General features: G+C 43.7%; 1 protein-coding gene across 8 annotated transcripts in view; it reads left to right on the top strand.

Moving 5' to 3' along the window:
• The window catches only part of SPATS2L (spermatogenesis associated serine rich 2 like), a 162,622-nt gene that overhangs the window by 139,975 nt on the left and 7,560 nt on the right, over window positions 1-15,087 (top strand). For all 8 annotated transcript variants that reach the window (XM_044241246.1, XM_044241244.1, XM_044241251.1 and 5 more), the window contains 2 exons: window positions 6,163-6,221; window positions 13,075-13,184. In XM_044241246.1, coding sequence (XP_044097181.1) covers window positions 6,163-6,221; window positions 13,075-13,184 — 169 coding nt within the window. The remainder of the gene's footprint in view (window positions 1-6,162; window positions 6,222-13,074; window positions 13,185-15,087) is intronic.

The raw sequence follows: 15,087 nt of genomic DNA on the forward strand, positions 1-15,087 counted from the left end.
TCAGCAGGAAGTCGGCTTGTCCTTCTCCCTCTCCCTCTGTCCCTACCCCTGCCCTGAGCATGATCTCTCTCTCTCTCTCTTTCTCTCTTTCAGATAAGCAAATAAATAACTGTGAATTCTAAAAAAGAGAACTTATAGTGGTCAGTGAAAGGTAAAGAGTTCTGTATTTCTGTCAAGTACAGAGGATTACTATTTCAAAGCAAAAATGTTCAAAAGCAGGAATTACAGATGATCAGTGAGGGAAAGCACAAATTTCAATAATTTATTACCATCCTAATTTGCATACAGAAACATCAACTATCTGTTTTGATTCTGAGCCAAACCCTGTGTGGTTCGGTGATTATCATTGCACTTTTATTCATAAGCTTAGGTCTCAAATGATTAGATTCCATCAGTGGCAAAAATGATATAAATTTTTGCTTAAACGTGATTTATATGCAAGCGCTACAGTATAACAATTAATAAGTTTCATTATTGTTATCCCACAGAAAAATAAATACGTTGTCTCCCCTGCTCTTCACTGTTGGGCAGTTTCTTCAAGTTTTTATTTAAATTCCAGTTAGTTGATACATAGTGTCATGTTAGTTTCAGCAGTAGAATTTCATCACTTACCTACGACACCCAGTGCTCATCCCAAGGGCCCGTCACCCATTTAGCCCATCCCCTGCCCATCTCCCCTCCAGCAACCCTCAGTTTGTTCTCTAGGGTTAAGAATCTCTCATAGTTTGTTTCCCTCTCTCTCTCTCTCTTTTTTTTTTTTTCCCTCTTCCCCTATGGTCATCTGTTTTGTTTCTTAAATTGCACATATAAGTGAAATCATATGTTTCTTGTGTTTCTCTTCCTGACTTATTTTTCTTTGCATTATACTCTCTAGCTCCATCCATGTTGTTGCAAATGGTAAGATTTCATTCTTTTTATGGCTGGATAATATTTTATGTGTGTGCGTGTGTACACACACACACACACACACACACCACGTCTTCCTTTCATCAGTTGATGGACATTTTAGCTCTTTCCATAATTCGGCTATTGTTACTACTGAGCAGTTTCTTGCTGAGCAGCCCGTAACAGTCTAAGACCATAAAGTTGAACACAAGTTTTTAAAACTCAGAGTTTCTCCCTGAAAAAGTGATGACTTAGTGGAGACCTGAACGAAGACTCACAGTTAATGAAATAAAGAACAGCAGGGTTGGGGAGGAGAGTTGTCTTCCAGCAGCAGGAAGGGCATGTGCCAAGGCCCTGTGGTGAGGAGAGAGCAGAGCAGAGACCTTGCAGGGTTTCATGAAGCTGGTGCCTAGCACACAGTAGGCACTCAGGTTGTGTTAGTTATGATCAGCTCTCATTCTGAAGCAACTCAGGGCTAACATCTGTCTGCACAAGGTGTACCTAAAAAGCAAACACGTGACCTTTCTGCTCCTTGGTAGGAATGTGGTCTGTGACACTGCCTGTGATTTCTCTGTAACTTTTCAAATCTCTGATGTCATTCCTCTCAAGACCGTCCCTCCGGGCCTCTGTATCTGCTGACCCCGTCCCAGGGCTTTGCCCAACACGCTCCGTCCTTGCCAGCCTGCAGAGTGTTTCATGAGGCGCCCTCGTGTGTATCTGGCCCAGGACCCCTGAGGAGATCCAGCAGGGCTCACACATGGCGCTGAGGCACGTGCTCATGGAGCTGGCTATGACACCAGGCCCTGGAAGGTGTTGGACGCAGCCTTTCCTCTTTCCCTCCTTTGGTCTGGCTCCTTGCTGTCCGACCTTCACTACTGGCCTTTCCTACTACCGCCTCTCTATCCTCCCTGTCTACTTCCCATGATGTCCTTCCCTTCCACAGTCCTGCCGCCTTTAAAGTGAAGCCCAAACAGACCCTCAGGCGTAGCTTACTGAGATTCTGGAGGGAGGATCGGAGGGCGCTGCTTCCGCTGGCCCCGAACCCTGGTCTGCGTTCCGTTCGTGGGTTCTGCGCAGGGTCCGGATTCAGCAGGGATCCCTGGCTTGCCTTCGTGCACATGAGTTTTGAAAGTAGTCGCACATAGCGGTGCTTGAATTACTAAGACGCTTGAGGACAGTCTTTTGTTGAAATACCCAAAGGAATGGAAGCACGGTTTGATGCCAGCTTCACAGACTCCTTCACATCCTCAAGTGGGCATTAAGCAGATTAACAGTTTACTGTGAAAACCTTCATCCCTCCTGTTGCTGGCCCGGAAGGTCCGAACTAACCACTGTGTCAATATCTAGCTTTGTTGAGGATGTGTTGGGCCTGAGGATAGGTCTTATACCCCTGATGTCCATCTTGTTAAACTCTCTGGGCACATAATTATGTGAGCAAACTTAATCAACAAGAATTTACCCCGATCTTGCAGCTGGCAAAGAAATTAGCAAAGGCCCCTTCCTCCTCCATTCTCCCCTCCCAACACACACCCAGGCGGCAGGGCTCCCAGCCTCCAGGCTCCGGGCCTTGTTTGGGAGCTGGGTGGGTCGGAGGACCAGCCAGGCTGCCCTGGCACTCACCCTAAGGAAGCCTGAGCACACCCACTCCTGTATCCTGGGCATGAATTTTCCTTTGGTTCATTCCTTGCATGCTCTCGGATCCCAGCGACTCTAATTAGAAGCCTATGGATTGGTTTTTGGGGGGTGGGGGTATGGAGGTATTTCTTCTTACCATCACCATTTTCTTCCCTTTCCAGCTGGTTTTCCGCTTTTTCTCCAGTAAGTCCGGCAGGTCCTCTCACCTTCCTCTCCCCTTTCCCAAAAAGCCAGTGGGCTCCACGGGGATGGTAGGGTGCCTTCTCCCCAGCTGCATTGCTCTGCCCCATCACCCTTGCCGGCACGGGGCAGGCACTCAGTGAGTGCTTGTGGAATGTTCTCTAAGTCTCCGCATTTCCCGTGCTCGCTGTGGCTCGCAGGTGCACAGGGGAGCTGCCGGCTCGCACGATTCCGCCGCAGGATCCCCGCCCCCTAGTTCTTGGCACTCCTATTGGTGTCCAGTGGAATTCACATCCCTCCCTGAGATTTGTGTCCAATCCAGGGGGGAAGGTGGGCCGGATATTCTCGCGCTCAGTCGCCTTGCATCTGTTCAGCCTCCTACTGACCCAAACGTGGAAGGCAGCCCCCTGCTCGGTGTCTGTGTGCGCACCTGCTCACGCTCAGACCATCTGCGCCCCGCACAGTGACGGTCCGGAAGGCTCACATCACACTGCTGGCCGTGTACACCTTCGGCCTTGTGGCTCCTGGAAGTTCCTGTGCGCCACCCCCGCCCCCCACCACCACCACCGCTGAGGTCTCTCTTTGGCTCTTGACCCCGCACCGTCCCCACCCTTCTTGCTGACTCTTCTCCCCTCCTCTTTTGCCTCTTTCTGTCGGGGATACCAATTCAAAACGTGTTCCCAGGCAGAGAAGCTGAGTCGTATCGTTGTGACTGGGGCTCCTGACTCCAGATTTCTAGGTCCTCACCTTGTCTCTCTAACAGCTCATCCGTTGGCCTCCTTTTCCTAAGCAAACGTGGAACTGCCCTCTCCGGGTGAGACACAAACACAAAAACACAAACACAAAAAATTGCCTGGCCCATCTTGGCTACATGTGTGAACTTGATAGAGGAGCTAAATATACCTCATAATCACAGGCACACAAGCCTCTTTTGACTTAACTCAGCATTTCATATGATTAAGACACATATGCTGGTTTATGAGTAGATGGTCTCTGGAAAGAAATGGAAGAAGCTGGTGTTGGTGGAGACCTCCAGGGAAGGGAGCCAAGTACACGGGGACAGAGGGGAGATGAAGACTTTCTTTATTTCCTCTATTTAAAACACATTGACATCATACCTATTTAATGTCAATAAAGAAGTTACGGGTATCCTGATGGACCCGTCAGTTCTTTCCCTTGGGATTTCCTCGTTGGAACGAGCTGAGTTTCTCAGCACACAGTCCTGACTCACCAAGTGTTCAGGTTCTATCGTCTGGATAAGGAGCCCAAAACTCCTATAGACGTATCTTACCTTGACGAATATTACAAAATATTCGTCCTAAGAGGAAATAAATTTTAAATACACTTTAAGTTTTAAAAGTACACCTGATGGGGGAAAAATACATCGGTTGGAACAGAAAGGTAGTAACTATGGATGCTTACTGCCGTGTATTGAAGCACCTTAATTATGAGTTCACAAACTGTACAAACAAGCAAAAAAAATCTCATTGGTTTCTTCGGAGGGATGCCTGGGAACCAGCTGTCGTTTTGAAAACGGATCTACCAGGATAATCCTGCTCACCTATATAAACTGTACTACATGTTAACCCGAATAGTTGGTAAGGGAAAGTTTCTCTTTGTGCAAGACTTCAAGGTAAATAAATGAATAAGGAGTAGTAGAATTTGAATAGCCCCATTTTTAAAACACTATTTATCCAGGTAACCATCATCAGTGAGTGCTGATAATCGTAAAAAAATAGAGACGCCCTTTGTATTTCCTACAAATTTGTTATGAGATGTAAGAATTTGAATACATTCAGGTTTGGTTTTTTTCTAAAAGGAATATTTATAACTGCGTTGGGTCGTTATATGTCTACTGGTGGAAGGAGGTAACATAAGGTACCCTTCCTGAAATATAAGCAAATCTAATCAGATGTATATATCTCATACCATATTCGTAGGAAAATTTAAAGAATGGGTAAAATAATACCATGCAGTACAAATCAGCAAAATTAAAACCTTGGACAACTTAACAGAACAAACAACCTGCTTTCTTCAACAAAGGAGTTGCAAACAGGGTGTGGAGAGATAAAAACAGATACGTAGGGAAATTTGAACACTGAGTAGATGCCTGATAATATTAAATTATTGTTAATGTTTTTAGGTATTCTAGTATTCTATGTAATACTATGGTAGTAAAAGTATAAAGTAATACTATGTAATATAAATACTATGTAGTATAAAGTAATATTGTGTAATACTTTGTAATACTATGTAACACATAGTAATACTATGGTTGTAGTCCCAACAAAGTCGTTATCTTTGCGAGATATGTATTGAAGTATTGATGGTTGAAATGAAAATTTAAAAATACCTCGCATCTATACTTTTCTATACATGAAAATCTGTGAAAGGATATGCAGCTGACCCTTGAGCAATGGAGGGGAGAGAGTTGGGGTGCCCACCCCCCACTCAGTCTAAAGTCTGTGTATAACCATTTTGATCCCCCCAAAACTTAACTTATAGCCTCTTACTGACCAGTAGCCTTACTAATACCATAAAGAGTCCATCACACATCTCATACGTTATATGTATGAGACGTTATATGTACACAGTATGTTCTTACAGTAAAGGAAGCTAGAGAAGCAAAAATGTTATTGCAAAAATCATAAGGAGAATACACTTGTGGTATCGTATTGTGTTTACCCAAAACAACGCGCATGTAAGAGGACCTGCAGAGTTCAAGGTGTTGTTCAAGAGTCACCTGGATGAGGGGATTCTGATGCTGTGTTCTGTTGTGAGGGGAACTAGGAGTCAGGATGGGAGAGAAGTGAACTATTGGACAGATTATTATTTATGCAAAGAACTAACCAAAAAGTAATACAGTGTGGGGGAAAAAGTTAATTTGAACTTGAAATGCTTCTTTGGGGGAATGAGAACGTGTAGAGTTGTATTATAGAACCTGTAGATGGACTGATCCAGGCCCTACTTCTCAAAGCAGGTCCTAGGGCCATCTGCATCAGAGATGGGCCCACGTCCCTGCCCACCAGCCAGTATCTGAGGGAGCAACGCACAGAGGCATGTGAGAACTACAGGCCTAGATCCCCTGAACCCCTGCTTTTCAAATACTCTTCATATAGTCGTGGAACTTCAGAATTCATAGGGCAAAAATACTGCCAAATTTAAATTCAAAGCAGCACAATTCTGAAAGTTGGAAAAGGCTTTTTTTTTTTTTTTTTTTTAAGATGTGCTGACAATGATTTAATCAGCAGATGTCACTATGAAATACTTGGGAGCAACCCTTCCGTGTTGCCTCATTTTTGGAAAGGCAGAGGGTGCTGCTGGCATTATAACATAGAAATATTTATGGTAATTTTGTATTTTGTTTAATGAAAATAATTTTTCTTGTGCTTCCAGTGCTTATTAAAAGTTTCTCTTTGATTAAGCATTCTTTGCTTTTGTTTCTGTTTTTCCCCCTCCCAGCATCATTGACAAAGAAGTTTCATTAATGGCAGAAATGGATAAAGTTAAAGAAGAAGCCAGTAAGTAGACACACGGTTGTTTGGTTAGGCGCCTCGTACTCTGAAGCAATCTTTAGGTCCGCTGGCAGTGATATAGATTCTGAGAAAGGTCCTAAAATTCACACCGAAATCCTGGCTACTGAGCTCTGGGACCTCGGGCAAGTCACGTGGCCCCTGGAGACCTTGGGAACCTCGTGTGGGTGTGGCCCCAGGAGCACACAGCAGAGCAGGTACTCAGCAAAGAATAGGTGTCCGGCTGAGTTACTTAAAATTGGGGGCGTATAAAGGGGTACTTACAGGTAATTGGGTTTAAAATGACATTGAATTTAGAATTAAATTTTCAAACATCAGTTTTATGCTTTTGCAACTTCCGTATCTTGCTATGTGACTTAAAACGATACGTTTCCCTTGTTCTTTCTTAGGTTCAGCTACCTCAAGTTTAACACATCACATTCCTCTAAGAAAACTGTCCATTTGAAACTTGACTTCAATTCCCCTTAACATTTTGACTCCCATCTTTAAATTAAACGCGTCTGCCTTTTTTTCTGAGCCCTTCGGATGCTGGCATCCGAACCAGCCTAAAAGCAACATGTTCCAGGCTTTTAAACAGCTCGTATAAGTTTAATAATTCAAATGTAGAGATGTACTAAGTGAAGTTTTCTTAAAACACTCCCGGTTCTGTTTACAGACTCAGTCATATCTGTTGCCCGCTGCCAGCGTAACGCCTCACAAGAAAATCAATGACAGGTTTTAAGTTGAAATCACAAATGAGACTATTTAATGTCCCAAATACCCTGTTTAAACAATAAACACCCTCAGACAGTCTTAAAATATTCGTATACCCTGGGTTGGATTTATTGTATTCTCTTTATACTTACTTCTAGTTCTCAGTTTGTCCAATGGTCGTAAAACTAGTCAACAGTTAGTAAGACAGATTTGAACTCCCGCCAACAGGCTGGGGTTCATGGGTGCGACATTGTGAGACCAGATTGCTTTGTCAGCGGCAATAGCAAGCCACAGGTGGGGCTGCTAAGTCCTCTCTTAGGATCAAATGCAGTCCCGTGTCATTGATGAGAACCCTAAAACCACATTTTTCACCTGGGATCTAGTCTTACAATTCTTATCTCCTGCACATTTTTTTTTTAATTTTTTAAAAAGATTTTGTTTATTTATTTGACTCACAGAGATCACAGGTAGGCAGAGGCAGGCAGAGAGGAGAGGGGGAAGCAGGCTCCCCGCTGAGCAGAGAGCCCGTTGCGGGGCTCAATCCCAGGACCCTGAGATCATGACCTGAGCCTAAGGCAGAGGCTTTAACCCACTGAGCCACCCAGGCACCCCTCTCCTGTGCATTTTAAATTCTTTATCCTTACCCAGATTTTTCCTCACTAACTGGATGAGTGACTCTGCTCCCCAAGAACCTAATTCTTTCCCTTTCAACCGTGGTGCCTTTCTTTTTACCAGAATGAAGGATCTGACCAAATTTTTCATTCTTTTTCTATTTTTCTTGTCTGGCCCTTGGTCGTAATTCAGTAGTCACTTTGTGAAAAGTAACGTTTGGTATTTTTGTTACACAATTTTTAAAAAATGATTTTAAGCAACGTCTGAGAATTTCAAATAACAGCAAGTTTTTATGAAATAAAACGAAATGTGATCCAGGGTTCAGCTGTGGAATATTTAGGCAGTTACACAATCCCTTTGAATGTGAAATTATTTTATTTTATAAAATGTTTTTATTTTATAAAGTAAATATTATTTTATTCTTATGAAGTTTGTTGATTTCTTTCCACATGATCGAGGATTTTCCCTATTTCTTAGGGATAGCTTATTCTTTCTTGTTAGTTTCATGTCCCATTGATAACAATGTGAGCAGCCAACACAGACACAAAAGGATCTCTAGCTCCAAAATACAAAGTTCCTAGCACATCCCCTCCTGAGAGGTTAACAGTAGACCTCAGATATCACGTGCTCATTCTATCTTCTTCTTCTTTTTTTTTTTAAGATTTTATTTATTTATTTGACAGGGATCACAAGTAGGCAGGGAGGCAGGCAGAGAGAGGAGGAAGCAAGCTCCCGGCTGAGCAGAGAGCCCAATTCGGGGCTCGATCCCAGGACCCGAGAGCATGACCTGAGCCAGAGGCAGAGGCTTTAACCCACTGGGCCACCCAGGCGCCCCTCATTCTATCTTCTTGAGAGAATAATATTAGGATCCGAGACCTGTGGGATTTGGAGCATCTCTGGAGAGCTTCCCCGTTTTTAAAATTCACTCAATTAATAAACATTTACTGTGCACTTGCATATCACAAACCGGGTTTGACGGCAAACAGCAAACTCTGGGACCTGCACACACACGGAGTTCTCAGCGTAGCTAAAAGCATGAGATTGGTTGGTAGGGTTTGTCTAACTTCATTCGGTCACTGGTGCCAAGGCTCCTAGTTTGAGAACTGCCCAGAGCCCCGGGGAAGCCATCTTGCTTGCACTGGGGATAAGCAAGACTGAGTTCCAATCCAGATTCCATCTGTTGACTGGCTGTGTGCCTTCGAGCCATTTTGTTAAGCTCCTCAGCATCCACGCTTACTTCTCAGAAGAGGCGGAATAAGAATAGTATCATCTCAAATAGTTACTGTAAAGATAAAAGGGGAAAATATATGCCAGGCACTTAGCACAGTGCCTGACCCAGTATGTGTACGAAAAGGGAAAAGCACTCACTAGTGAAGGGGTCAGTCCAGCCTCCTCACATGACCGCCAGAAAATGGAGCCAACGGACCTCAGCAGCGTCTCTCAGGTGACACAGGTGTGTCTCCACAGGCAGAGGGAACCACTGGATTTCCCTCCACTAAGAACTGAACTGTCTTGAGATGGCTCATCTATGGTCTCCGGAGTACTTTCCACATTTTCTATTTGCTGCCCATGTTACAAACCTTATTTCCTCAGTTATAACATAAGCCCCTCTGTCCGTCATGGCGCCTGACTTAGTGCTGAGAAGACTGTGGGTACTTCATAATATCTGTTAAGTGAATTGTTGTAATTAATTCAGTGTCTGTAGGCTGTGGGATCCAATATTAGTAATTGCAAAAAAAAGAAAAAAAAGGAAGCATATTCTAGATGAACGTATCTCACTTTATGAATATTTGAGGTTAGCATTTTTTTAGTGTATGGTACTAAACACGTCACGTAGGTTATTTCATTTAGTTCCACAGTAGTCCTAAAAGTAATATGATTATTACGTTTATAGATGAAGAAGCAAAACATGTTGTAGGGCTATGGTCTCAGACTGTTTGAAGGAACTGAAGACCAAAATAGGTGTGTTCTTGGAGCATCAAATTTATTGGTGATACGGGAAGAAAACATATTAACAGGAGCACAGATCTATTGGGAGGTGAAGGAAGGACTCACAACAGTAGGAGGGTAAAAGTATCAAAGAATCTTTGTGCTTGAAACAAACTTTGTGTCCCAGCTCCTCCCCCCAGGATTTCAAGCCCATCCTCTGCTAAAGGGTATTATTTGAGAAGCCCTAGAATTTTCCATGGTTCATGCAACAAGAGCCATCTTCCAGCGTATTCCAAAAACTTAAAGGAATTCATAAATCCTATTGTGAAAGTGGATTTCAGCCTACCAGATACTGTTTATAAAAAGTACCTAAATAATATTAATGAAGTCCCAAATGCAGTGAAAATGAAAGCTGCATGAAACTGTCTCTACAGATTTCCAAAAGGATGTTGCTTTCAAAACATACCTTATTATTCTATTTTAAATTTGAGGATCAATGAATCTTAGGATCTGGTCTGGTTTTGTTTTTGCTTTTTGTTTCTGTGATTGATGTTTTTGAGGTGAACCTGTTAGTGTCCCCACAGAATATTGGCTTTAGATCTCTAGTTTTAAGGCTTTTTCATAATGAAAGGCTTTGAGATGTTAATGAGACTGTATGTAAAACTCATCCCAACACTGGCTGAGGCAAAAGTATTCACTTTCATACACATTTGCATGCGGGTAAACTCAGAATTTATTGGTGATTTTGCACCTGCATTCCTATTTCAGGACCCATTTATATCTATTTCTACAAAATCTTTTGTGCAAATGCCCAAATTCTTCTGAAAAAGTACAATTATCCCTAATTGTCACCAGTCCCACAAATGATCCATTAAGAAAAGTCAGATCTGTTTAACTGTGTAGTCATTCAGGGTCTGCTGACCCCTTTACTATCAGCTCACCAAGTATAGGCCTTCAGAATTTCTTTTTTTAATCTTTGCAAGAGCAAAGCACTTTGTTTCAACTCCCTGTCAAGAATCGTTTTTTCATGCTACAGACTTAGTCTCATTCCTGTGTTGAATTATGGCAAATATATGAATAATCAAAGGTATAAATGTTAAACATGCCTCAGTGGTCCTTCTAGAAAAAGAACTTCTGTCCTTCTTTGTGTATTCTTTGGTTTTTTTTTTTTTCCCCAAGACTTATTTATTTGTTTGAGAGAGAGCGCACTCATGGAGGGGAAGGCCAGAGGGAGAATGAGAGTCTTAAGCAGACTCTGTGCTAAGCCCAGCGCCTGACAGGGGGCTCGATCTTATGACCCCAAGATCATGACCTGAGCCAAAACCAAGAGTTGGACACTTAAGCTCCTGTGGCACCCAGGCACCTCGCGTATTGCTTTTTTTTTTTCCAATAAGTGTTTTTTTTTTAATTTTAAAAAAGATTTTATTTATTTATTTGACAGAGAGAGATCACAAGTAGGCAGAGAAGCAGGCAGAGAGAGAGGAAAGGAAGCAGGCTCCGTGCTAAGCAGAGAGCCTGATGCGGGGTTCGATCCCAGAGCCTGATGCGGGGTTCGATCCCAGGACCCTGGGATCATGACCTGAGCCAAAGGCAGAGGCTTTAACCCACTGAGTCACACAGGCGCCCCTGCATACCGCTTTTAAATAATGGATTGATGCGTTGGTTCAGTCCTTCATTCAGCAAGTGTACATACTGGGCACCCACCTTGTACCAGGCCCTAGGCATTGTGGACACGGAAAACTGTAAGTGTAGCCTCTGCCGTGATTGGAGATGCTTCCAGGGGCCAGGCTGGGATCATTAATGAGCCAGGCAGGGCAGGGAGTGACCACGGCACGATGGGCGCCATGCTCCATCCATAAAGGGCGACAACTCAAGGGTAGCCAGTTGTTGCCACATGTTGGCCAACTGTGGCCAGAAATTCCAATATTTTAGGAGAGGCCAGAAATCCGGCTTCTGAGTGGAATCTCCTAATTTTTAAATGCGGACAATTCATTTGTATAAGTAAAATGTGGACCAGACAAAACATACGTACTCTGTGGCCACCCATGAGAGTACGCCACCTCTGTGTGCCCTCTTGTGTGACTAGGTAACTGGGACGTCATTCAGTAATACGGGCTCTGTACTTGGACGGATTCTTTCCACAACCGTCATGGGAACTCGTTCTCTACTAGCTCCCCTGTGTCCTGAAAGACTACGGGCACACATCAGCTTCCGCTCAGCTACATGGCTTTGTAGATGGGAGGCAAGGGGAGTCCTGGTGGATAATCAGAGCATGATTAGAGGAGTTTAACCAACAATAGGCCTTGTGAGTTACAGATTACTGATTGTATCGACATCTCAACATTCATATCAGCATTAGTGATAATGTTTCTCTGTCTGCAGAATGGATTATAGTTTGCAGGAAATCTTAACTCTTGATTGCTTTTCAACTTTTCGAGGGGTTTTGAAGTGGCTGTTTTTGACATTTATACATTAAGAACCCTTATGGTGAGAAATCATTGTTTGGCTCTGCGTGTATGCTGTGAATCTGGTCTAATAAAGCAGTTGACTTTTGTTCAGCCAAGAAAGGAATGTAACTCCAATATGTGTAGCGTCTTCATTGGGTGGACTTCTTTCTTCTCATAACTCAAAATGCTTGTCCAAAAGAAAGGAAGGCAGTTCGTCTGTGACTTCAAGTTAGAGAATAAGCTATTTCTCAGAAGAGGAAATTTCGTATTTAAATCTCACTCTATGTGATTGTATGCATTGCTTTTGAGCTAGCTGTAGAATCTTTTGGGAAACACAGACACGTGCACACAAATTCACCTGTGGACTGCTACCTCTGCTTGAACCTTCAGGCCATCCGACAGACGTGTGAAATGTGGCACCGGACGGAAAACTCCCTGGTGTCTTCTGCGCGGATGCTAAAGAGGATACACAAATCCAGTCCAAGCGGGTTTTGACTCACCCTGGACATTTTTCCATGGGGGACGCCTAAAACAAGGCACTCTGGTCTAGAACTTCTCTTTGGTTGCAAAAATGGAAACAGATCTGTACAGTATCAAAAGCAGAGGCATTTTTTAGCTCTTTTAAATGCTCTTTTAAAGCTAATAAAATAAAACTTCAAATGTCACATTCCAATGATACAGCTAGTGGCTCTCAATGAGTAAGTGATAAAGTTCAGAAAGTCTGACGCTGTTAGAATTTCATAGTCTGGCACATCCAGGAGAATGGTTTTTGCTTAGTGGCCTCCCTATCTTTGCGATATCATTCAGACAGGATTTCACCAAGTGTCTTTTTTTGGTGATAGTGGTTCTGAGTAATGCACAAGTTGCAAAGACTAAATTAAGGAGGTGAGATCAGACAGCAGTGAGGAAAGCGAAGAAGACCGTGGGTGTACAGTGAATCCAAAGGAACCGTGTTTGATTGAGGAGTTGGTGGATAAGGACATACAGAAGTGATCAGTCCCGAGCACCGAGGGCCAACCCACCTCAGTAACCAACTCGGAAAACCTAGTCATGGTCCAACAGAGCGATCAGTACATGGAGGGAGAACCGATCCCAAGAAACAGGTCATTTAATATGTTTAGATCGCTGGCCCTAACGCATTATTCTTTCTTATTTGGCAGTGGAAATCCTGACTGCTCGTCAGAAGAAAGCAGAAGAACTAAAGAGACTGACGGATCTGGCCAGTCAGATGGCGGAGATGCAGCTGGCGGAACTCAGGGCAGAAATTAAGGTCAGTTCTAAAATATCACAGCCTGAACCCGGAGCCAGAGATCTGATCCCCATTACATTTGTTTTGCATCGATAGAGTGCGGCTCTCTGAGGATCTGATGTAATGCACCCAGCTTTAATGTTCTTTCCCAGTGCTGAGCTAGAGAATACAGAAGGGCAAAGAACCCACTAATCACTGTATTTAAGTCTACTATGGTTTGCAGGGATATATTATTACAGAGGAGAAGTACGAGCTCTTTTCTTAGTAGAGACTGACCCAAATAAAATGTATTCAACCACGAATTAGAGCTGGAATGGGGGCTATTATTTTCACCCTGTGTAATTCAGGTGTATGTATATAAGCACTCCGACATGGGAACACACGGCGAGTGAGAACCTGGTAGAACAGTAAGGATGCTAAAGCTTACATAATGCACAGCGGCTTCTTTCTTGTATCCTTTTCTAGCTGACTTGCCCTTTTATTAAGAAGACCACCCACAGATATGTATTTATTGGATCTCTGTAGTGGCAAGCGATAGAAGCTGACCCTGGCTAACCTCGAGAATAAGAGGAAGTTGAAAGAAAATGAGTGCAGCTCTCCAAAGTGTGATCGGAGGTCTCCAGGCTACACTTGGGCAGAAACCCAGGCAGCCTCCTGGGTGACGTAGACAGCTGCAATGACCAGACTCTCTTCAGGGCACCGTTAGAGTGGGGGACCTTCAGATGTCATCAGCCTTTGTGCCACCCCACCCGATTCACGTCCCAAAGAAAGAGATTCTGATTGGCCTCAGCCTGAATCACAGACACCATTGGGCTAAGGGAGGCCTTGACTGACCCACCAACACTGGCGATCTTTGAAACTGCATTGGGATACAGTTATCAGGAGGAGAGAGGTTCCCAAAAGGGCAAAAACAAGTGTCTACAACAAAACGGGAACTTACAGTTTCTGCATTTTCCATTATCCTCTTCTTTTTCCCCAGTGCCCTGAACATACACACATATACACATGGGCTCAGCATCTGCCCAGCTTCTAGGGTCCAGAGGGCTTTGAGGACACAATTGCTACTCGCTTTCTAAGTAGGACCGTCTGCTCATCCAGGCATAAAAGTTGCTGGGGTGGCAGAAAGTGGCAAGTGACTTCAGTCCCCTCTGCCCCGGTTAAGCATGAAAGGGAACCCCTTGGGGATAAGGACCTCCTCTGAGGGTCCCGAGAAGTCCTGATGGTCTCTCCCTTCTCGTCTGGTCTTTGTTGTTGCCAACCAGTCACTTGCAATGTCTTCCCACCCAGCCTTTCTGCCTCCACTGTCTCCCTCCAGCCTGGTCATCCACCCTAAGACCAGAGTCACAGTCCAGAGCAGATCTGCCCCCCGCCCCATTATGGCCTACCCTCCCCCTCAGAATGAAATCCAGAGCTGGACCCCATTATTTTCATATATATATATATATATATATATTCCAAGCTCTGTGCCCAAGGGAGGAAGGTGAAGTTGCCAGCTCCAGGTCTGGTGACATCTGCTTACTTTCCTAGTTTCATTTCTGCCTACCCAGATGCAACTCATCATAAAATGGTTAATGGCACAGGCTCTAGACCGAAACAGTCCAGCTCCTGTGACCTTGGGTAAATTAAATTCCTCTCAGATTCCTAGAACCTTGATTCCCTCTCTATAAAATAGAGATAATAACAGAACTGACTTCATAATAATACGATCAGATGAAAATGAGATTATCTGTTAAGAATTTGGTCCACGTCTGGTAAGTGATCAATATATTTCTTTTAATGTTCCAGTACAAATGCTCCCTCTCACGTAACACTGCCCCTATGCCCCTTAGGAGGAAATCATTCTTCCTCTTTTGTATTCCTCAAGCACTTACCACATTCTACCTCGTATTGTGGTATCTGTTTCCCTTGTCTTGTGGTAAACTCT

The sequence above is a fragment of the Neovison vison genome, chromosome 3, assembly GCF_020171115.1.
Source record: "Neovison vison isolate M4711 chromosome 3, ASM_NN_V1, whole genome shotgun sequence".
NCBI classification, from domain to species: Eukaryota; Metazoa; Chordata; class Mammalia; order Carnivora; family Mustelidae; genus Neogale; species Neogale vison.